The 22,262-nt window shown below is 33.8% G+C and overlaps 3 protein-coding genes across 3 annotated transcripts in view; all 3 read right to left on the bottom strand.

The window, feature by feature from the left end:
- The window catches only part of LOC130630351 (potassium voltage-gated channel subfamily C member 1-like), a 51,292-nt gene extending 41,998 nt beyond the window's left edge, over window positions 1-9,294 (bottom strand). Inside the window, exon 1 of the mRNA XM_057443822.1 lies at window positions 9,193-9,294. The gene's annotated coding sequence lies outside the window, so the exon portion shown is untranslated. The remainder of the gene's footprint in view (window positions 1-9,192) is intronic.
- Window positions 446-4,780, bottom strand: LOC130630357 (uncharacterized). Its single transcript, XM_057443830.1, has 2 exons — window positions 4,477-4,780; window positions 446-3,446 (listed from the first exon to the last, which is right to left on the bottom strand). The coding sequence occupies exons 1-2, from the start codon at window positions 4,594-4,596 to the stop codon at window positions 3,006-3,008; spliced, it is 561 nt and encodes a 186-aa protein (XP_057299813.1). The 5' UTR covers window positions 4,597-4,780; the 3' UTR covers window positions 446-3,005.
- Window positions 9,295-18,014: 8,720 nt separating the features above from the next.
- LOC130630350 (membrane-spanning 4-domains subfamily A member 8-like) lies at window positions 18,015-20,330 on the bottom strand. The gene is made up of 5 exons (XM_057443819.1): window positions 20,261-20,330; window positions 19,642-19,725; window positions 19,274-19,535; window positions 18,940-19,181; window positions 18,015-18,408 (listed from the first exon to the last, which is right to left on the bottom strand). Exons 2-5 carry the CDS (start codon window positions 19,712-19,714, stop codon window positions 18,185-18,187), a joined length of 801 nt encoding a protein of 266 aa, XP_057299802.1. The 5' UTR covers window positions 19,715-19,725; window positions 20,261-20,330; the 3' UTR covers window positions 18,015-18,184.
- Between the last annotated feature and the right edge of the window lie 1,932 nt (window positions 20,331-22,262).

The raw sequence follows: 22,262 nt of genomic DNA, 5'->3' as shown, positions 1-22,262 counted from the left end.
TCGCGCAAGACGATGATAATTCTTTGTACTGAGGTATTAAAAAACCCGGATCCAAAATCTATTTTCTGTTTTTTGTTTTGCCTACTTTTTATTTATGAAATTCTCGTCAATGTTAACACACTGTTGTAACACACAATATTTTTTGATTGGGTGTCCCTAATGTCCAGTGGAGGATTCGAAGTATCGTATGTAGAGAAACAAGGCCTGTGCGTCTGATGAAGCCCTTGTTTCTTAGGTCATCCCTTTACCCACACAACATCCTTTCTCTACATACGATACTTCGAATCCTCCACTGGAGATTAGGGACACCCAATCAAAAAACAATGTTATAGCAAACCAACGAAAATAGTTAAATCAGAGTTAAGAACACTTATAATAGGACACTAATTTCCGCGGAAAAATTTTTGACAATAAAACCAGTCCTAATATTCTAATAGTCCGAATTTTTCGCCAGAATTAAATTTCGCGAAAAAGAATTTGATATTTTTCAAAGGGATTTGATGCAGAAGGCAGCTGAAGTTAAAGTTCAGATACATCTACAGGTAAATCAAAAAAGAAAAAATATTGTAAAACGTTTTTCAAAAATGAAACAAAATCACATTTGACGGGAAATAATAATTTTTGCGAATTTCGCGAACAGAGTTTCCCAACAAAATTAATTCCTTTAAGGTATAAGGTGACAAATTACCGCAAAAAATCTACCACAAATTATCACAGATTGAAAAATAGGCTTACTTTTTTTTGTGTAGCATTCTAAAGAGACGAAATATCCGAAAGTTAATTTCCGGTTTTGACAAATTAGGAAGTGCCGATTAAGGAAGAAAAAAAGTAAAAGAAAAAAAAAGTGAGTACATATTTGCGAGTAATGCAGAAAACGGAGGTTAATGATGTTTACATTCAAACTTAATCCTGACCGCCACCTGTTGTTTGTGCTCGTTCAACCAAAACAAAAACATAAATTGAAGCCATAAGTCAACTCAATGAACGCGTGTTAATTATTGACGGTGAGCAAGCAACACGAACGTTGTTTTGGTACTGGGTTTTGATTCGCTTTTTAAGAACATAAGATTGTCAAAATAAGTACATTTGATTGGCTTCTTTCAAAATTTCTTGTATTTTCTAGTCAAATTATTTTTGATTAGAGTCTTTAGCTTCGGTCTTGTTTTAAAATTCTAACTTTTGAGTTTGAAATAATTTTTAAATGTAAAGCTCCTACTGGTGAAAACTTCAAATTTATTTTTATTTTTGAGGTATAAAAAACAGTACCTATCATCATAACATTATTTTTCAAAAATAGAGTCGTTTCGATTTTTAAACCAATTGTAGCAATTCACCATCATGCTCAGGGTTTTATTTTTACTCACCTCAGGGGGCCCTGAATTCAAACTTTAGTGAGAAAAGCGATACTGAATTTTCGTTGCAGTTTATGTAAAATTCTAAAACTTTGTTTTCATATTTAACAATATGGTCTTATTTCCGGTGTTCACGTGGCGTAACAATTCATTGGTGTGAACTCACAATGCTTGCTGAAATTAACAGGTTGATTAACCACACCATATGGCATACAAACAGGTCTTATGGCAAATCATTTTCGGCAAAGCATGGTCAAACACGTAGAATGCAGGAGTGTATTTATTCAGGGCAACTCTGCCACCTTTTTCACATAAAAAAATCGATATTATTTTGAGCACGATCTGTTGTTAAAAGAGGCGTGGCGTAGATTGGTTAAAAACAAACAAACAAAAACAAAAAAAACAACAACAGATAAACAAATAAATACTAATGATAGGAGGTGTTGCGCAAAAATTATGTATGTTAATTATAGCAAAAATTATTTCAATGACCCTACCCACCTTCATTTAAAACAACCAGTCTAAAGAAAAGACTGAAGGACAATGTTGCATTCCAGTAGAGTGTCAAACTGAAAAACTAACTGAAAAAATCCTTATCCTCCAAATATACATGTTATCTAATTTTAAAAATTATTTCCACCTGGAGGTTAGGTAAACAGATTAGATCAACAAAAAACAAGTTTTTATCTGTGTTAAACACACTGACATTCAGAAATATTTATTTTTCTCATTTTAACTGGCTTCGTGAACAGACCCTAAGATTATTCGAAATTTTTTAAAACACTGGTGTAATACTATAAGCCCTTACCCTTTCAAATATTACAAAAATTAAGTATATTTTTTCGGTTAAGTGAGGTCATTCGCATTCAAAACAAAAGATTTTCCGATATTAACCACGCGGACAAAGAACAATAGAATGAACCAATCAAAAATTGATCCAGCGCAATTTTCCCCACCTTAACTATTCCCATTTCCTGGTTATAAGAAAAATTATGCTGGGTCTCCTAGCTAGAGAAAGTGTAGAAAATCAAAAACATTTTTCTCAGGTGAGCGAGAATGTCGTCCATTTTGTTGAATTTCATTAAAAAATGCAGTATAATTTACACATAAATTTATAATAATTAAATAATAAAGGTAACTTAATAATTTAATATATACATACACATATATAATTACTTTTTAATTCAGACAATTTTTGGAAACGATATACTTTGAGGACTTCTTTCCTCCAAGTAAAAACAAAACAAAATAGCTCGCTAGGAACGATTGCCGACACACACTCAAACGTAGCTATGTGCGTACCATTAATTGCAGAAATTCGATCAACTAATTCTAAATTCTAATACTAAATTCTAACCTAATTCTAAAATAAATAAATAAATAATAAATAATATAAATTTTACAAAGTATAAACAATTCGCTATAAATGACATAAATAAATTATTATATAAAACATTAAATACTTAAATAGCCGTAAATTATTTTTTGATTAATTATTTTAAAGTTGCGATAATGGTTGGTAACTCAGGTAACAGTCCCCAGTCCTCTGGTATAGTTTATGCGTGCCTTGAAAGTTTGCTTGGGCCCAAAGAGCAGTCCAAAGAACGAACATTATGCTCAATTGAGCACTGGTAGGGTTGTCGTGTGACGTCTTTAACGATCAATTACCTCTAAACATGTGAAACCTTCGGGACAATTGCTACTCATGATAGGTATAATTCCGTGGCAGATAAATCCTGCGGGACAATTGTGCTCCTGCTTTGAAGTTTCTTCACCAGAGGCGCGTTGGTGTTTTTTCTGATTACGCCTAAGTAAATGTTTTCTTTGGAGTTCTCGAGTAAAGATATGTAATCTGTTTACTAGTTCCTTGACCACCCCCCTTTTGTGATTGAAATTGAAAATTTTTCCCGCGTAATTGTGATTTACACTTTTGTTTTGTTTATCGAAAATTTGATTTGTTTTGTCTTGTTTATTCAAATAAACTTGATGATTTACTTCTAGTATAACATTGTTTTTGGTCTTCATTTCAATTTTCGCGCGCTTTTCTGTGCTCATACTTGTGACCAAAGTTGGTTTGGGAAATCCTAATTGAACCTAGAAAAAAAGAAGATTCATGTGTAAACAAAAAAAACAAAACAAAATAATCACCTCACAATAATAATACGGCTATGATACTCGATGGAGAGAGAAATATTAGTGTTCAGCCAGAGTCTATTTCGAAGTGTGAACAGAAATGGTGAAGTTATTTCAAGATTTCGTTGCTTTGTTTAGAAACGAATGCTTCCTAGCTTGCAAAGATGAAAATAGAACTTAAAAATGTATGGAACAAATTTCTGCAGGCCGAAAAAAGCTGCAGTTTTCTGTATAGTTTTTTTTGCTGTAAAGATTTAATAAAGCAGTATTTCTTTTTACTTGCACCTTTTCTGCCACAAAGCAGTGAGTGCCTGGTTGTTCTTATTATTGCCGTCCTTTGGAGCTAAATCAATGTTATTTCCTTCCTAAATATGCCTTACAAGTAAGAACAATTTCAGAACTCAGCCATGTTTTTAAAGAAAAAAGAATAATGTCTAGCCTGGGGAAAATTTTAGTTTTCTTATAAAAAAGTGTGTGAGAAAATTTCTCGTGTTATTTAATAAGTGTAACTCCTCATGTGTTATTTAATTATACCAACTTCAAGATCGTAGGCTAATTACAGGGAGACGCTAATGATTGGTAATTTGATACCAATTATCTTTCTCCTTAAAAAACACAATTATCGTATAGAACAATAACACCAACTCGCAGAAGGGAACATAAGAAAACAAAAAAAAAAAAAGAAAAAAAGTATATAAAAAAATATTTTAATCTTAAAAGGGGCGTAGCATTAAAGGGAGACAGGAACGAAAGATCAATACTTTGAAGTGAATGCTTATTGAAAGAATAGCGTGAATGAGAGCTAAAACTTTAGATACCACAATAGTCCAATGTTTTTATAACATAAAAGTTTCATTTGACTTTCACACAGCATGACAGATAAAGCTAGTTAATAAGAAACGGACATTTATTAACAAACATTTAACCAACTCGCTTTTTCTATATTTGCAAAAACAAAAAAGTAAATATATAGTTATATAATAATACATACCTTAATGACTAAAATCAAACCAATCAGAACGTTCATACCGCGCTTCTGTTGATGCTTTGAAAACACAAAAGATATACTGATGAAGTTTCTGAATATTTTTGCTTCCGGTCTCTTCTGCATGCTGCATTGCGATCTTTGATTCTGATATTCTGCATAAATAATCGCGCGGAAGTGATAAAAATTTAAATGCACTCTTGCGATCAAATTGTATGAGCGGACAAAATAAAATCGAATGGTTACACGCTGTTTTAAAGAAATACCAACATTTTAACCGGGGTGGTGTATCCAGGAGACCCAGCATAATTTTCTTACCACCTAAAAATCAGAATAGTTGAGGTGGGAAAAATTACGCTAGTTCGCAAATGAATTTTCTGTGGTCAGAATATTAACCGCGCTTTTTGATTTGTTACTTCTCTGTTCTTTGCTCACGTTATCACCATCGGGAAATCCTTTCTTCTTTAACGTTTCGTACAAAGAAACAGGATTACCTAATTCCTTACTTATTTAAGAGGGTAAGATGTGACCACACTGGCCTTATGCTTAATTCGGGTTTTGCTCCGATTATTATTTTGTGTTTATTGGTGGATTCGAAGTAAAGCTTTACTCTAACAAATTCGTTTGCGTCTAAGGTTTCTTATGAGAGAAACCATTTATTATTCTTGAAGAAAGCTTAGTTAACCAGCCCTTGGAGGACCAGGCTAACCAGGGTGGTTATTATTCTTGTTTCTCTATTGTTCTTAACCTAAAATCCAAGTCTGATATTCTTATAAAGCATATTCTTATCAAAGAAAAAGCGCGTAAATAAGTGTAAAAACATAAATGGCATCCTCGTTCCCAGGGTTTGTTGCTTATGCCAAAACCGCTAGCGCTTACTTGACGGCTAAACAAGATTATAATTTCGCCGCCCGCCTCAATGTCAAAAAGTGAACCACCTTTTAAACGAATTCGGTTTGAAGCTGTGCCCGATAAGGTCATGAAGGATTATGAGCTTCCCAAGGAAATGGAGATACAATGTTGATAAACAGAGAGAAGATGAACACACGCTCAAGAGAGATGTAAATTCTGGCGTTGGTAGCAGCGCACGTGTTAATATATAAGACATTAGTAATGTAATCCAAAATAGTAACATCTTTATTAATTATACAAAAGCAGTTTTATACTGTGCAGCGTGACTTAGGCGCGACATATTGCGGGCTCAGCCAAAGACTCGAGACTCACATCTCTCTATTCGTTTTCTTAGCGGTGGAGGAAGAAGAAAGATTAAAGAGTGAGGAGAAAGATTTATCAGGCAGGCCACTAGACTTCTATATACTAAAGAAGGTAGCTAGCTATAGGAGAAATATAAACTGTTGGAGATTGTGGAGTTAATGTGGAATTATTATTTTGGAATCTATGTTTAGCATCGTTATTTTTAGCTATATGTACCTAAAATTTAACTTTGAACATACAAACATTGGACATTATTAAAGATTATTTTTTTTGCTGTATAAAGTCCCACAGATTTTACGAAACAAACACGTGAAGTGACAAAGAAGGAAGAAAGTCATCCGCCATTTTGTATTGCATAATCACATCGCACGTACAGCATAAATTATAATCAGAGGTACTGGTCAGTATCGCTGCAAAAAGCTTTTGTTGTTTCCGAATTGTAAACAAACAACATGGCAGCTTCGAACACGACGGACAAACTTTTGGAAAAGCTGGCTGAAGTAGTAAACAAGCGACCATTAGAGGACTTAATCAAAATTGGGATAATTAAATCAACTTACGTACAGCCGATTATACAAACAAGGTTATTGAAGAAATTTATTATAACATTTAATGAGATATTGCAGATGAAGATAGTGATAAAGCAGGTAATAAGAAAAAAAGGAGACAACAATTGGGATTCACAGTGGGCATACCGACAGGTAACCTTTCAGTTTTGAGTGGTCTTAAGCATGTAAAAAAAGCTTGGTCCGCAAAGAGTTGAAATTGAAGGATCAGATTGGGGAGACAGAACAGAGGGATAAGATCTTCCATGTCAGTCTCCGGCACCAAATCAATGAAGCAAGAAGTGCTGGCCATGATGAAGATGACACGATTGGGAGTGTAAAAAAGGCTATGATACCCGGATCAACCTTACGTAATGTGCTAGAGTCAACCCCAAATCTAACTTTGGATAGATTGATGCAATACCTCGAGGCACATTACGATGAGCGAAATGCTACTGATTTATGCAGCAAGCTTACTTCCATGTTCTAATCCACTGAAAAAACATCTTATTCATTTGCTATGCGTTGCATTGAGGTTCGCCAACAGGTTCTCATGGCTTCTAAAAAGTTTGATATCAAATATTATTATATTATTGAACTTTTGTCAAGGAGGCAACTCAGCAGTAGTCAGTTCATTGTGCAAGATTAGTCAACTTCTTAAGAATAACGTATGTGATGGGGTACTTAATGCTGCTGTGAAAAAATTGCAGTTTAGATAAAAACCCGAGTATAAAAGAGAAAAAACAACAACCTAATATAAAGTAAGAGGGGGTTATATAGTTTTAGGTAATCATTTATAAGTCTGTTTAAAAAATACAACTTACCACACACACACACACAAAATGAAATTATTTCATGTTGTGGTGATTATATAACAGACAAAATAATATCTGCAGCTAAACAAGCTCATTTTTTATCGATAATTTGTGACAAAGCTTGTGACACATCTATCAAGGAACAAATAGTAATCGTACTACGATTTGTAAACAAAAATTGTAACTTACGAGAGGACTTCAAAGGGCTCCCAAGTTTGTCTATTTCAAGGTTCAGTTTAGGAACCTTGAATGAAATCAGAGTTGTCAAAGTTAATGGTATGATGGTGCTGGCAGTGGTAACCCTATTCGGTCCGGGGTTTTTCGAACATACTATGACGTACTGTGACGTAGTATACGTACTATGACATAACACACCTAACCCTCAATAACTTTTCATAGTGTTGTTCAGATTGAATCAAACTTCGCACACTTATATTACGTCATAAAAAGAACAAAATAAATCTTTGCTTGCGTCAGCACATTCTGTGACGTTATCAGAAGCTTCAAATTTGTTTAAAATGCCACTATCTGGTTAAAATTTAATTACTTTTGTTCTAGAGCAAATTTTTGCATTCTGTTTGAAGTTCCTGAAAGCTAACTAAAAGTTATTGAACATATTTTCCAATTTTTACGTGGATCGCATAAAAAATTGTCCAAAAATCCGGGTTTTTTCCGATTTTCGGGTAAAATCCAACAAAATCAGGAAATCGGATTAATCACGTGCACAAATTATGCAGAATGATGCTTAAAGTTATTAAAAACCGTCAGGGGGGGAATCCGCACCCCCCCCCCCCTTCCGACCAAATAGGGTTAAAGCAAAACAGATTAGCTTTATACTCACACTGTTCCTCCCATCGCCTAAATTTAGTTGTCTGTAATTCATGCTCTGTACATTGTGTCCAAACATGATGAATCATATTAAACAGATAACATATTTTTTCAAATGTTTTGAAAGTAAGTTAATTCTTTTACTTAAGAATGTTGCTGACTTTACTAATAATCCCAACTATGCCCATATTATTACGCCCCCCCCCCCACAAGGTGGGGGGGGGGGCGTATTATTGGCATGAGTGTTTTCAATGACTTATTTGAAGGCATTTTAGCTACTTTTGATGTGTCGTTAACCGTAATAGGGAAGTTAATGCTAAAGAATAAAAATCATAAAAATGCATTGCGAAGATTCGACTATGTTGTTGCCACGGTCAATACTAGACAGGTATTTAACATGACAATAGAAGTAACAAAAATATTACAGAGTAAAACTAATGAGTTTAAAACTTAATGTTAATTAACTCTTTAAAAATGTTTTAGCTCTAATAATTAGTTGTGCAACTAAATGAACATTAGCTAATTAAGTAAACATACAGTTAGTGTTCCTCGAACTGTTAAAAGACGAGTGCACAGGCCGAATTATAATTGTTCCGATTTTTCAGGTTGCTTTAAAACGGCCATAACTATTCCTCTTATTGGCCACGTGATGTCATGTCATGATCTTGTGATCATACCATCCAAACTATAACATCTCCTTGCATTTGATAAAGTGTGAAAGTGTGTATAACGACTTTCATAACCCTTCAACTATCTCAAATGAGTTGGAGGTGTGGAAAACCTTTTGGCAAAAGATGGAAAAAAATATCCTGAAGCGATTCCAAACTCCATTAAGGTTACACTTAAAACTTTCCTTCACGCAGATGGAGTCTTTAGCAACAGAAACGTGTTCTTTTATGTTGCTAAAGACATTCAACTCTATGTTGCAACATAGAGGCGGATTTTAGCCACCATTCTTATGACTTCAAGCGAGTGTGAGAAATCCTTTTCTGCAACGAGAAGACTAAAAAACTGTTGCTAATCAACAATGAAACAAGAAAGGTTCTATGGACTGGCTCTACTTCATGTTCATTTAGGTGTTCAAATAATCAAAGAAGTTATAACTAATAGGTTTTCTGCCAAAGGATCAAGCAGGTTAAACTTTGTCTTATCATATTCTTCAACTTTTTCGATTAATTTTCATCTCAATCTTTATGAAGATGTATTATAAGTAAGGTTTATATATAAAGAAGTTAAATAAGTAAGCAACTCACCCCCTTTTCTGGCCTGATATAAATAATAATTACAATTTTATATAAACAATTAATTTTTGCACTTACCCCAAAAATTGTTAGGTCATTGTTTACTTTATTTGTTCCAAATTACTGAGCAAAAATTGCCTAATTTTTGACAATTTATTCATTCTGCAACTGTCGTAACATAATTCTATTTTGACGCTCAAAATGAGGCTACAAAAAATACAATTGAAAGAAATTTAAATAAAAAAAGAGAAGGCTGCATAAAAACAAATAAAATATTAAATGCTATTTACTGAAACATAAATTAAAATCACCCAAGGCAGCAGTACATAAAGTCCAATCAAAATAACACAAAAACTTAAACTTTTTGTGAACATATGTTACATTACTTACAATTCGTCACCTATTCTGCGTAAAAGAGCAACTGATAATGAGCAAGAAAAATGCGAAATATATAGCGTGAATGCCCTAGAGACGCCATGGTAATATAGCTAAAACAAGATCATTGTAAAGGGGAATTAATTAATACATCCCATGCCAATTTTTTAGCAATTGTTAAAATTTGGGAATGTTTATAAAAAAGTGTATTTCAAAGAATGTTTTTCAAATAAGTTATTAACTCACTTTCCATTTTACTGTCATTTTGATTGACTGTATATACATGTATTTATGTATCTGATCTGATTGATTTAGTCACTTATGGGTTGGGTAAAAAACTCTGATCCTCGCCATGTTTTTTATTCATTCGTTCTTTCATGTTAGATTCTTTCGTCCATGGTCCCATTTTATTATGTCTATATTCTAATGACCGTATACGTCTGTCTGTCTGTCTGTCTGTCTGTCTGTCTGTCTGTCTGTCTGTCTGTCTGTCTGTCTGTCTGTCTGTCTGTCTGTCTGTCTGTCTGTCTGTCTGTCTGTCTGTCTGTCAAGCAAAATGGTAGATTAGCTTTGCAATAACAGGAAGCACGCAATGCGGTATAAAAAGGACGCGCGAACCCGTGGATTTTCCACGGGCTAACGACTAGCTATTATTTCAATAACCTTCAATATGCAAAAAACACTATTTTGCTGCTAAATATGAAAAAAGAAGATTTATTAGTTCAATAACTAACTCTAGAAAAAATATTGACATAAAATATTCTGGTTCACAATCTTGCTGATAAAGACCTTAATAAATATTTTTTAAGTTGTCCACTTTCGTGATTAATTGTTCAGAATACTTTACATATATCGTGTATCTCAGAGGGTTGTTTTTGGCATTTTAGTGCTAATAGAGCGTAAAAAGGCGTTGGCTTCAAGGGCTCCGCCCTAGACCCGTAAATCCAGTTGCGTATTATAATAACTACGATGCGATATTAACCATGCGGTCAAAAGTTTGGTTAAAGTTTATTTTTTTTGGCTACACCCCTGAAAAGTAAAATTGTAAAAATATCTCAGCGACGAACAAAGGAGTTGATCAAATTTATATGTAGATGACATAACCGGTAGACTTGACAGTTCTACGGATAGAGAGCGGTTTTATATGTATCCAAATCTTGTTTATTAAGTGGAAAGTTCTAGTTACGAAAATGAATTTAGGAAAGATAAACATTTGGAATTTAAACTAGAATCGAAAAAAATTACTAACGGAATCTCAAAACCTGAAGAACAACCTGTAGGAGAAACTATGTGAAAGGTTTCTTGTCTACACATAATCCGTTTAAACAAACGACATGCTTCATAAGTGTTTTGAATCGCGGTAAGGCAAACCTTGACTAAAACGAAGGGAAAATCTGGGTTTAACATCCACATTACTACGCGAACTATGCGTAGAAAATCAGCTTCAATACGAAAAAGTTTTCAACATTTTCAACCATTTTCTTCTGTTTTATCTTGATTCTTTTTCACTGTATTTTGCACAATATTCCGAAAGTGATACATGACGTCAAACGTTTAAAACAATGGATTTACGATATTTCGATAGAAAAAAATAATCTGTTGAATCGAAAAAAGTGAACACGTCTATCTTTTTGAAATGACGGATAGGTCAAAATTGGCACGTCAAAAAGTTTCATTTTTTTTAAATGCAAGATCCGTTTTTACCTATGACTCATTCGCCAGGTTCACACCTTAAGTTGTTTTGTGCTTTGTGTGTGCGAAAACAAACATTTACAGCTGATTTTGTGCTAGTTTGGGGCAAGCGTATTGTGCTTCCTTTTACATTTTAAGTAGTTGTTTTCACGGGATGACAGTCAAGTAGCCAGTTTGTAAATGTCGACAGGTTTCATTGTAATCATCCACTATCCCTCGACTAGAGTTGTTGGCCTGTGTTTTACTTTCAAGACTTTTTATTTCGGTTTTTTATGCATTGCAGGTTGAGGCTCATATTTATTCATATTTATATTATTGTTGAAGTGATAGTATGGTGGCCTTGTAAAGGATCAAACAGGGTCATAAAAGATGGGGCGTATAGGTTTAGCATAGGGTTAAGTCTTTCAAAAAAATGGTTTCGCAGAATTTTGATTTTTGTAGGTTAATTAATTTTTCGCATTGGTTTGAATATCCTTCATTTTTATATCAAAGTTTGAAGTTTTGTCCATCGTAGGAACATAGTACTTCATCCGATGATTGTGATTTGGGGGAAAGAAAATAATTCATTCGTAGTAAGTGATTCTAATTCTAAAGTTCAGTTATGCAGGTAAGTATTGAGATTTATATCATGGTTGAAACGTACCAGATTTGAAACTATAGAGTCAACAATGCCAGAAATGAATGAACAGAAAAACTTTGGCTATTGTATGATCAGACGCTCATTTTAAATTCAGGAAAATTAAGGTTAAAAAGTTTTTACATTTATTTAAAGATAACAGTAGTTTGTTGAAAGTTCGAAGAAGAATTCATACCATTGAAGCGTTTAGTTATGGCAAGAAATTCCCATTTTGTTACTCAACGATAGTTATTTTACAAAGCATATTGTTTTTAATTAACATGGATCGGTATGTCACAGTGGTGTTTCTGCTACATTAAATCATTTACGTTCCTGTTATCGATTAATACAAGGATGCCAAACGGCAAGAAGTTATGTATTATTTGCAAAATTGTTCGGATAGGTCAAAATTGGCACGTCAAAAGTTTCAACGATTCGTTTTTACCTATGACTCATTCGTCAGGTTCAAACCTTCAGTTGTTTTGTGCTTTGTGTGTGCGAAAACAAACATTTACAGCTGATTTTGTGATAGTTTGGGGCAAGCGTATTGTGCTTCCTTTTACATTTTAAGTAGTTGTTTTCACGGGATGACAGTCAAGTTGTAAGTTTGTAAATGTCGACAGGTTTCATTGTAATCATCCACTACCCTCGACTAGAGTTGTTGGCATGTGTTTTACTTTCAAGACTTTTTATTTCGGTTTTTTATGCATTGCAGGTTGAAGCTCATATTTATTCATATTTATATTATTGTTGAAGTGATAGTATGGTGGCAAACATTTACAGCTGATTTTGTGATAGTTTGGGGCAAGCGTATTGTGCTTCCTTTTACATTTTAAGTAGTTGTTTTCACGGGATGACAGTCAAGTTGTAAGTTTGTAAATGTCGACAGGTTTCATTGTAATCATCCACTACCCTCGACTAGAGTTGTTGGCATGTGTTTTACTTTCAAGACTTTTTATTTCGGTTTTTTATGCATTGCAGGTTGAAGCTCATATTTATTCATATTTATATTATTGTTGAAGTGATAGTATGGTGGCCTTGTAAAGGATCAAACAGGGTCATAAAAGATGGGGCGTATAGGTTTAGCATAGTTCAGAAGAACACCTTATCAGGACTGGAAATGCCTTGTTTAACAGATTTCTTGTTATTTGTAATCACAGTTTTGAATTTCTTGGAGTGAATTGCACAGGTTCCCTTTATTGTTAAGGTAGCGAAACAGCGCGCAAGTCTTACGTGTTGTTGTTTACATGTGGCGTAACGCGTGCATCTCGAAATAACAACTAATCTTGCGTTACGACGATTTCATTCACAGCGTGGTTTGTCAAGTTTCCGCTAGCGATAACTTTAACACGTTTAAGGCGGAACAACCAAAGAATTATTTGCTTCAAATGATATCAAATGGTACTTTTTACTACTTGCAGAGAGAGTTTTATGAACGATTGATTGGCTTAACAAATCGTGCATGGAAAAGATCATGTCGAAAGCGTTTCTTACATTTGAAGAAGTACGTGTAATTGCAACAGAAATGGAAAGCGCAATAAATTCACGCCCGTTAATGTATGTCGACGATGACCCGCCCAATAATGTGTTGATCCCATATCAACTCATTTTTGGGCGTAATTTACACGAAAAATGTTGGGACTTAAATCTTCAAATGGAATATTGTGATGTGGATTTCAATAATACTTTTAAACAAATAATATTAGTAATGAAAGATTGGTTTTATAAAGAGTATACGATAGCATTACAGGAAAGAAGTAGAGTATCTACGCGCCACAATAACATTAGCGGAAGTTTGGTCGGAGAAGTCGTATTAATAAAAGATCTAAATGTGTCAAGAATGCGATGGGAAAAAAAGGAAAGTAACAAACGTTATTAAGAGTAAGGAAGGAGAAAAAAGAGTTTACAAAGTTTCACAGACACCGTGACATACGCGACCTATTAAGTCTTGCATTTCATGTAGAGTTTATTTCCTCTAAAGCTCCTTACATAAAGACAGTAAAACTCCTTTTTACAAAGTAGACAAAGTCTTGAACGAAAAAGGAAAAAAACAAACAAAACAAAACAAAACAAAACAACAACAGGGATACACATTTCCATACTTGATACCAAACGGCTTCGCCCAAAGCCTCAACCAAGGGGTATCAGGATTCCAGGCGGGGCACCTCTAGGACGAGGTCCACAGAGTGGTTATCAGGAGGTCCTGAAATCCTCGTTCACCAATGTAACTTTAACCTGTGTACCAAGCTGGGTCGCACGTGTCCTTATAGTGCCATTCACACTGTTTGTCTCAAAAAGGGACACGTTCTGAGCAATTTATTTCTCGTACCCAAAATGGATGGAGGCAACAGACCTGTCATAAATCTGAAACATCTGAGTTTATTTATTTCGTGCAAACACTTCGAAATGGAAGGTTTGCATCTTTTGGAGGAAATGTTGCAACAGGCCGATTATTATGTGCAAAATAGATCTGAGGGACGCTGACGTATCGCATGAAAATATGTTCCATTTTTATGGCAGGGAAATATTTTCTTATTATACTTTGATTTGGGTTTTGGACAGGCACCTCAAATTTTCACAAAATACTGAAAATTGTGTTAATTTATTTGGATGCGTCAAACTATAGCAAGAAGGCACGTGACACATTGAACTTTTTGTTACAACATCTAGGACTTATGATATACTTAAAGAAGTCTGTTTTTGATCCCTTTTCAGCAATTAGACTGTCTAGGCTTAAAAGTGGACACAAGAAAAAATGATGCTTGCCTTACAAAAGGAGAAGGTTTAGAAATTAGTAAGGCAATGTCAGGTTGTAATGAATCGACCTTATATGAACTTGTGGAAATTAACTAATCTCAGGAAATCACTCTCTTAAACAGCTCAAGCAGTGCTAAAAATGGTTTTTATGCATTTAAACTTTTGTAAAAAATTGGTACAACTGAATGTGGATTTATTTGCTTCGAGATTATGTCAGCATTTCCCAAAATATATGGCATGAAAAACCGATCCCGGAAGTCAGGCAACGGATACATTTTAGCAATTGTGGGATATCATCTCTCATATGCGGGTGTTGGTCAAGGGGGAGGAGATATGTTTAATCTTGATTACACCAAATTGGCAGATACAAACGTCAGTCAACTTCTAGAGATATCTGTTCATGTACTTCTTTTATTATAACAAAAAAATGCAGCTTTTAGTAAACCTACAAGGGGAAATATATCTCTTTGTGGAACTTTGTGGTGAGAGAAGTTTCAGGCAAAATTTGGCAGGTAAAGAGTTGCGTAAAGGGCTGCAAAGCTTATCGAAAATTCCAGTCGATCAGGCTCAATAACTAATGATGTGATAAACAACAAGTTGATAACATTGAAAGTTCTTTGAAATGTGTTCCAGACTACTTACCGTATTTGTTTGAGTTAAGAATACATTACAATCAACTATCATAGATCTGCTATTTCAGCATAAGATGATCTCTATAATAATACGGAGCTTGTCTGTCTGTCAGCGACTTTTACAAAAGAGCTATTTTTACGACCAAATGCCGACCCGAGTTTTCCGAGTTTTTTTGTTTTGTTTACATTTGTTTCGCAGCCGTCAGAAACCACGTAATATAAAATGAGCAACATGATTCGCGAAAATCGTACTATCGAACGGAACGGCATTCGAATAGAGAGTTCCCTTGGTGTAAAAGCAAGATGTGAAAACAAACAAGCAAACAAACAAACAAAAAAATTGTTTTTAAAGTTCTCGACAAAAGGCGAAAAAAACAAACAAACGTATTAAATCGTTAGAATGTAAAGAACAACACAGATAAATAGGCTAGCTAAGATATCTTCATTTTTAAATATAAAAATGTTAATGGCATTTTTAAAAAATGGAGAGAACCAGTGCAGCTACTGAACATATTTCTGAACATATTCCTATTTTAACATATATAGCTACAGCTTCAGGACATTGACTAGTTCTCAAGTTAACTATGAGTTTTACTTTTACTACATTAAGAAATATCCGCATAAATCAAAGTAGTCCGTGAAATAAACTTTGCGCAAAGAGAGAGGAAATATTTCTTCTACTTTCGTTTGCCGATTTGTTTATATATATACAACAACACAGACAGCAAAGCTAGAATATTTGTTTTGAAAAATAATGAAATGAAAATTGAAAATTTTGCATAAATTAAAGTATTTTCAGGTGCGTAACTAATCTGACTCTAATCTAACTAACTAATCTGTAATAAGTTGTAACATGTATTGTCATTTTAGGTTTTATCCATTTCCAATCAAACAAAAATAACCTGACAAAAGAGATGCCTAGGTCAAGTTTGTAAACAGCACCAATAACACTGGTAATAAGGTATGGCAACCCAGCAAAGGTAGTGGTATTTGCTCTCTCCATTTTATGATTGGTAAACGAACAATATTAAATCCCAATCCATCCAAAAATATAGGTTACGATTCAAGCAAAAGAGACATTCTTTTATCAGGGGCGGATACAGGATTTTTTTCTCCTTAGGCAGATTTGCGAAGGTAACGCGCAATTTTTGAGCGCGTTAATCAGATGGGGGTCTTGGGGGACGCTGTAAGCCCCCCAAGAGTTCCAGAAGCTTTAGCTTATTTACCTTTTTCAGCAGACAGGACCTTTACAAGTTAATTTCTTACATGGTATTTGAAAAAAATAAAAAAACAATCATAAAATTCTTAAGCGAAAGCCAAATAATGTTTTCAGAAGAATTCAGGCTAAAATTAGCTAGCCATCAAAACTTCTTTTTTTCTTCCACGCCCAGAATTTTTTGTTGAATGGGTGAATATAATAGCTTTTGAGGCTATAAATTTTCGGAAACTAGATTGAGTAAAGAAGGCATATAATTCTTATAATTCGGTAATGCAAAACAGTATATATTACTAATAAAAATATTTCATATTTAATCTATTCAAAACATTCAATAACATGAAAAAGGAGGCATGCCTTTTAGCTGTTATGCGATGATTACTATAAATACTTGAAATTTTTAACAAAACAAAATCATTCAAGAACAGATATCGTCAACTACATTATTACACATTTTTGGGTCCATCTGGATAGGGTTGTAATAAGTATATATGCGAAGTCATGTTCGCCATGTTGGTAGAATCACAAACATTTTTGAAGTCTATCAGCAAGACAACTTCTTTAGTGAAAATGTGAAAAACGTTTTTCATTTCATCCATTAAATAAAGCGATGCCTTTTTCTTATTCCAATTGCATATAATTAGCACCATTTCCAGGAATTATTTGGATTTGAGGCTCGAGATTTTACACCAAAACATCACAAAGTCTTGTCAAAGTCTTCCTCCCAAAACTAGTGTTCTCTTCCTTGGACTTGTGGCATGTTAAAAAATTGTTTGGAAAGTGTCTACTGCTAGAAGCTTTGAATGTACAAAAGTAATCATACAAAGTTGTTACAAAGTCAACAAATTGTTATATACATTACACCTTTACCAGCTACAAAAATAACCAGCTGGCTAGCTATTCGATTTATTGTGATGTTATAAAATGTCAAGAAACCCAAGAAAACATAAAGTTCTTTGGAATTTAACACAAAGATTTTTTCAAATTTGCTCGAATACCCTGGACATTTGATTCTCCTACCGTCCTTTGATGGGGAGGGGTTTTCGGATTTTTTAAAGCACGTGGACAAGCTTATTACTATTGGTGCTGAAGTCTAATCTGTATTGATCGTTATCTTATGTTTCAAGTGAGAATTTATTTCATAGTGTTAACTATATTGTTCGTCCGAAAAGAATACTTAAGGAAAACTTGAATAATCGTCCCATCGTCTATCATACCTTTTGTTAAGTAAGCAACTGGCCTCGAGTCTTACTATTTTCAACCAATGAGGCGTTTTGGAGAGTGTTGATGGTACCTATTAAATAAATTTCGACTGGACTGCTTTTTTTTACTGATAAACTTTTTTCCGGAAAAGCGCACTTTAAAAGCCAGACATTTATTTAAATGCGTGGTTAAAATAAAAAGGTATTTATAGAATATTTCCGATTAATTACGCTTTATGATTTACTATTAACTGACACGCTCGAAGCTTATGCGTTTCTGCTAGTTCCATTACACTGTACTGTAATGTTCAAACTGACGGATTCTTAAGCAAACTAAAAACAATAACTGTCTATGACGTTACAGATAGAATGGATTTGTACAGAAGCGACCATAAGACATGACGAAGCACTTTAGTGAATGCGTTTTATTTATACTTTTAAAAGATACAGTGCGTACGTAGTGGTAAGAAAAAAGAAATAACTGTTACTAAGGGCGTTTTTACGATAGTTTTATGACGGCGCGAACCACTCACTGTGGGCTTTTACCAGCTTCAGTGTACAATTTATTCTTATTTTAGGTTTAATATGGGGCAGTGACAATGTTCTCATTGCTTACTGGAACTGGCGATACAATTGGCGTTTGTTGCGACGTGACAGGTACCAGCATAAATTGATGACCAGACGTGTTCGTAACCAGCATTTGGTTTTGCTGTGGTTGAAAGATTGGATATTGCTGTTGAGGATAGTTTTGCATAATTAGAGCTTGTGGTGCTGCTTGAAACATCTGAATATTCGAGTCTTGTCCTAAAATCGAACAATTTTGGTTGTTTGATCCTTGATTTTTCATCTCTCTGTATCGCAAACTGTTCTATTTATAGTAAATAATTTTTGTATTAGCGCTTTCATAAATTTTCCAAGAAAGCATATGGCCTACTAATGTAAATATTGATAAGTCTCTAACTAGGCATCTTAGGCCTTAGGCCAGTCTTCCATAGCTCCTTCTGAACATCAAAAGGAACTGTGTAGAATTAGTGCATCTTCAAAAAGCATTTAGCAATGCTAAATGTTAAGGTTTGATATTAGGCATTGACTTATAAAGTCGTAATTTTATTGTCTTTCAAGCTTTATATTTAATTAAACTGGATGTTTATGTCAACGACTTACCCAAAGATATTTTCTATGATCGTCTACCATATAAATACAAAGTGTTAATAATTAAATAGAAGCTGGTAATATAGCAAGTGACATTTACCGCGATCACGTAATCATAGTAGTGATAAGTATTTTCTCCCTCTTTGTACTGACATAAAGAAATAAATAAACTTCTAAACTAACCTTGATTGGAACTGCAACAGTTGTAGATTCTAAATCCAAACACTGCGGCTGTAATTGAAATCGCCATCTCCAACAGGTGTAGTACCAAAAGCACAGAATATACAGCTGTTCCGTAATCACGACTCATACCGCAAAGTCTGCTTGACCAGTATGAGTAATATTGATAATTAGGATAATAATTATAACCATAGGAACTATAATATCTGAAAAACCCAGTTATTTGTTTACATTCAGCATAAGATCTAAAAAAAAGAGGTATTAAGAAGTTAAAGAACAAAAAAAACCTTATACAATATATATTACTCATGCACTGTTGTTATGTTATGTTACTCACACAATTCCAGCTACTGATGCTGCAGCAGCTCCAAAAGATAAAATGCTAGCTGCAATTACAAAAGCATTAAATGTCCCGATTAAGCATCGACTGTTTGACTTGCAATGAATGCACACACCCATTATACCAGTTGCGATAATCCATAACGATGCAAGAACTGAAGTGCCATTTTGATTTATTGGGGTGTCTTTTATCCGCAATACTCCATATATGCTGGCACTGAAGCCAAGAGTGAGAACGCCAGCAATGATTAGAACAATTCCTATTGAAAAATTTTCGTGAAGGTGGAGTTTAAAAATTGAGTTGTGAAGACTGATTTCTGTTGTTTCCGCAATTTGACAATTCGACGTTAATAGTGGCATACTTACCAAATATAGAAATAATCTTTACACGTTTGGATTGAACGGGCGAGTTCACAATTGTGGGTTGTTGAGTTATCATTTCCAATTAATCTAAATGAAATTACATATACATGTTGGAGCAGAGAGAGTACTAGTCGATGTTATTGTATTTTTCAGGTAGTCCAGATATATTAAAAATTTGTTATTGAGGGCTGTTATTTTTAAACCTCTGCTAAAGTTCCTAACGATACAGTGGGCAAGAGTCTTATCAATATGAGTAGCAGTGATTCCAAGAGTCCAGTTAGTTCTTGTGTATTATTTATTGCACATGTTGGAAAAAGTAATATATGATTGCTTTTCCAAGCAAATAATCTAACAGAATCTTATTTATATCCTTGCATCCTCCGTAAAAATGTGTGTAATTGTCAAAAAGTCTTAGAAATAATAATGCAACGACTAATACTAACTCTTTATTTTCCCTGTGAGACCAAAATATCGTTTTAGTTAAAGATGTTGTAACAATGAAAAAATATTTAATAGAAACCAAGTTTAACTTTATGAAGACCTCACGTAAAATAAAAATATAAAGAAATAATAGAAAAACAAAGTTTCATCTGCGTCAAAACATACAATAAAAACAGCCTACCTTGCTTAGATTCCTTGTTTAAATTCCTTGCTTAAAATTGTCTGTTCTCCTTTTACAACAAGATCTAAATAAAAAAAATTCTCATTAAGCTTATTTTTTGATATTTAGATCAAAGACATAGATTACCATTGTATTAATACAAATAGTAGCTATTGTGAGCAAGTATGTAGCATAATTGATAAATACGTAAGTCAGATAAAAAAATATTAATTATTTAGATGACATTTTTTTACTTAGCGACAAAAAGCTTTTTTCACCTTGATCTAAATATATTTATTTATATTTTACAACGGACTGGTAGCCTCCTGGTAGAGCGTTGCTGAAGGTCTTGGACACAAATCTCAACCGAGTCATGCCAAGAACTATAAAAGTGTGAATCTATCTTTTCTGCTTAGCGTTTAATAAGATTGAAATCTTAGGCGGTTAATTAGTTGAGCGATTGTTGTACTTGCACGGCTTTCTCATCTTAAAAGAAAGCTTTGTTTTACTCCATCGCAATAAAAAGCAGTTTTATACATATTTAAACATAATCTGCAATATTAAGTCGGGAAAGTTTTTTTTTTTCACTTGCGTCCTTGATTACATAATTTTCAATTCTGCAGTGAAAAAAGCTTATATTTTCTTCATGATTATATAAGTAAAGATATTTGCGACATATTATTTGGAAATTTTCTTTTCAAATAAAACATAAATTTTATGAAACGAGTATTCACAGTTTAATTATTGTTTCTCACATATAGCTATCCACCCAGCATGTCATTGCATGGCTATAATACTTATTGAGCTTCAATATCTATCTATTAGACACCTGTATGCCAAATTTTTAGGTCCCATACCTTTCAGTAAGGTGTTCAGGTCAAATTTTTCTATGCGCCGTTCGACGTTCTAGCCGTATGCACCATTTTCTACATTTTAATACGGTTTCAACGAGGGGTCGCGCAACTTTTAACTCCAAGCCATTCTCTAGTTATTGTTATTTTTATGATAGATAGTATAGCCCTTTTTTGTTGCGTTTTTCGGCCAATTTCGCAACAAAACACGGCACAAAGACGGGGGTCATGTATGGGAATGTTTTACAATTTCTATCTTTAAAAATCAATAACTCCAGATTGAAGCATGGTAAGAACTTAAAATTTTCACAGTAGATAGAACATTGGTAAAAGAAAAAATGTATCAATTTTTGATGGTTTATTTTTAGAAATGACGTCATGATGATGTCATAGCTCAAATACTACTACAAATCGCTTTAAAAGCGCAAGAAAGTATACAACAACAAGTAAACAATTTTATAAACTGCAATCTTAACGTTAGACAAAGTTTATTGAAGTGTACGAAGTACGAAGTGTGTTTTATTTGTTAGTCCGATATCCAAATATATATCATAGCCTGTGGAATGGGTTGTAAAATTAATTTACAAACTAATTAATACACACAAAATCAAGTAACTATATGACCAAAAACTTAATAACAAACTCACATATGCGTAAAAATGAAAATAATACGTGCATGTGTATATATAATATTTGATAACTGTGTAAGCAGAGATAACTGGGTGCAGAAGTTAACTGTTACAACCTTGGCACTACCTTACTGTGAAACGATACGAAGAAAAAATCTCGTTTCCATAACATGACAAAATCTTCCATCTGCACTCACATTCGGTTTGACTAAAAAACTCTGATTTCTATGACAACTACACTCATCCACTTTAAGTAAATCAATCAATAAATTACACAATTACGACCCATAAAAGGGTTCCTGAACATACAACTTATACACTGAACCATATGGCTAGAATTTAACTTTTCATACAAGGCTAATATAGATTACAAATAAATATTCCTAGCACTGGAAACGACTTTGGATGCAATGATGAAATACTGATAATAACGACAGGAATCCTGTGTAATAAATGATAGGCATATCATCTGGGTTCAAGAAAGCATACACGAATGATAGAAACCTGGGCACTACCTTGCCTTGAAACGCTTTGAAGATAAAA

Source organism: Hydractinia symbiolongicarpus, chromosome 2 (genome assembly GCF_029227915.1).
Source record: "Hydractinia symbiolongicarpus strain clone_291-10 chromosome 2, HSymV2.1, whole genome shotgun sequence".
Classification (NCBI taxonomy): Eukaryota; Metazoa; Cnidaria; class Hydrozoa; order Anthoathecata; family Hydractiniidae; genus Hydractinia; species Hydractinia symbiolongicarpus.
This window is presented reverse-complemented; position numbering and strand designations above follow the sequence as displayed.

Bases quoted from the DNA above. Each gene is read 5' to 3' on its own strand.
- LOC130630357 (XM_057443830.1), bottom strand. From the start codon at position 4,596: ATGCAGAAGAGACCGGAAGCAAAAATATTCAGAAACTTCATCAGTATA. The intron at 3,447-4,476 runs GTATGTATTATT...CTTTTTTTCTAG, and splicing joins GTTTGATTTTAGTCATTAAG to GTTCAATTAGGATTTCCCAA.
- LOC130630350 (XM_057443819.1), bottom strand. From the start codon at position 19,714: ATGATAACTCAACAACCCACAATTGTGAACTCGCCCGTTCAATCCAAA. The intron at 19,536-19,641 runs GTAAGTATGCCA...ATTTTTCAATAG, and splicing joins AAAGATTATTTCTATATTTG to GAATTGTTCTAATCATTGCT. The intron at 18,409-18,939 runs GTTAGTTTAGAA...GTTCGATTTTAG, and splicing joins CTGTTGCAGTTCCAATCAAG to GACAAGACTCGAATATTCAG.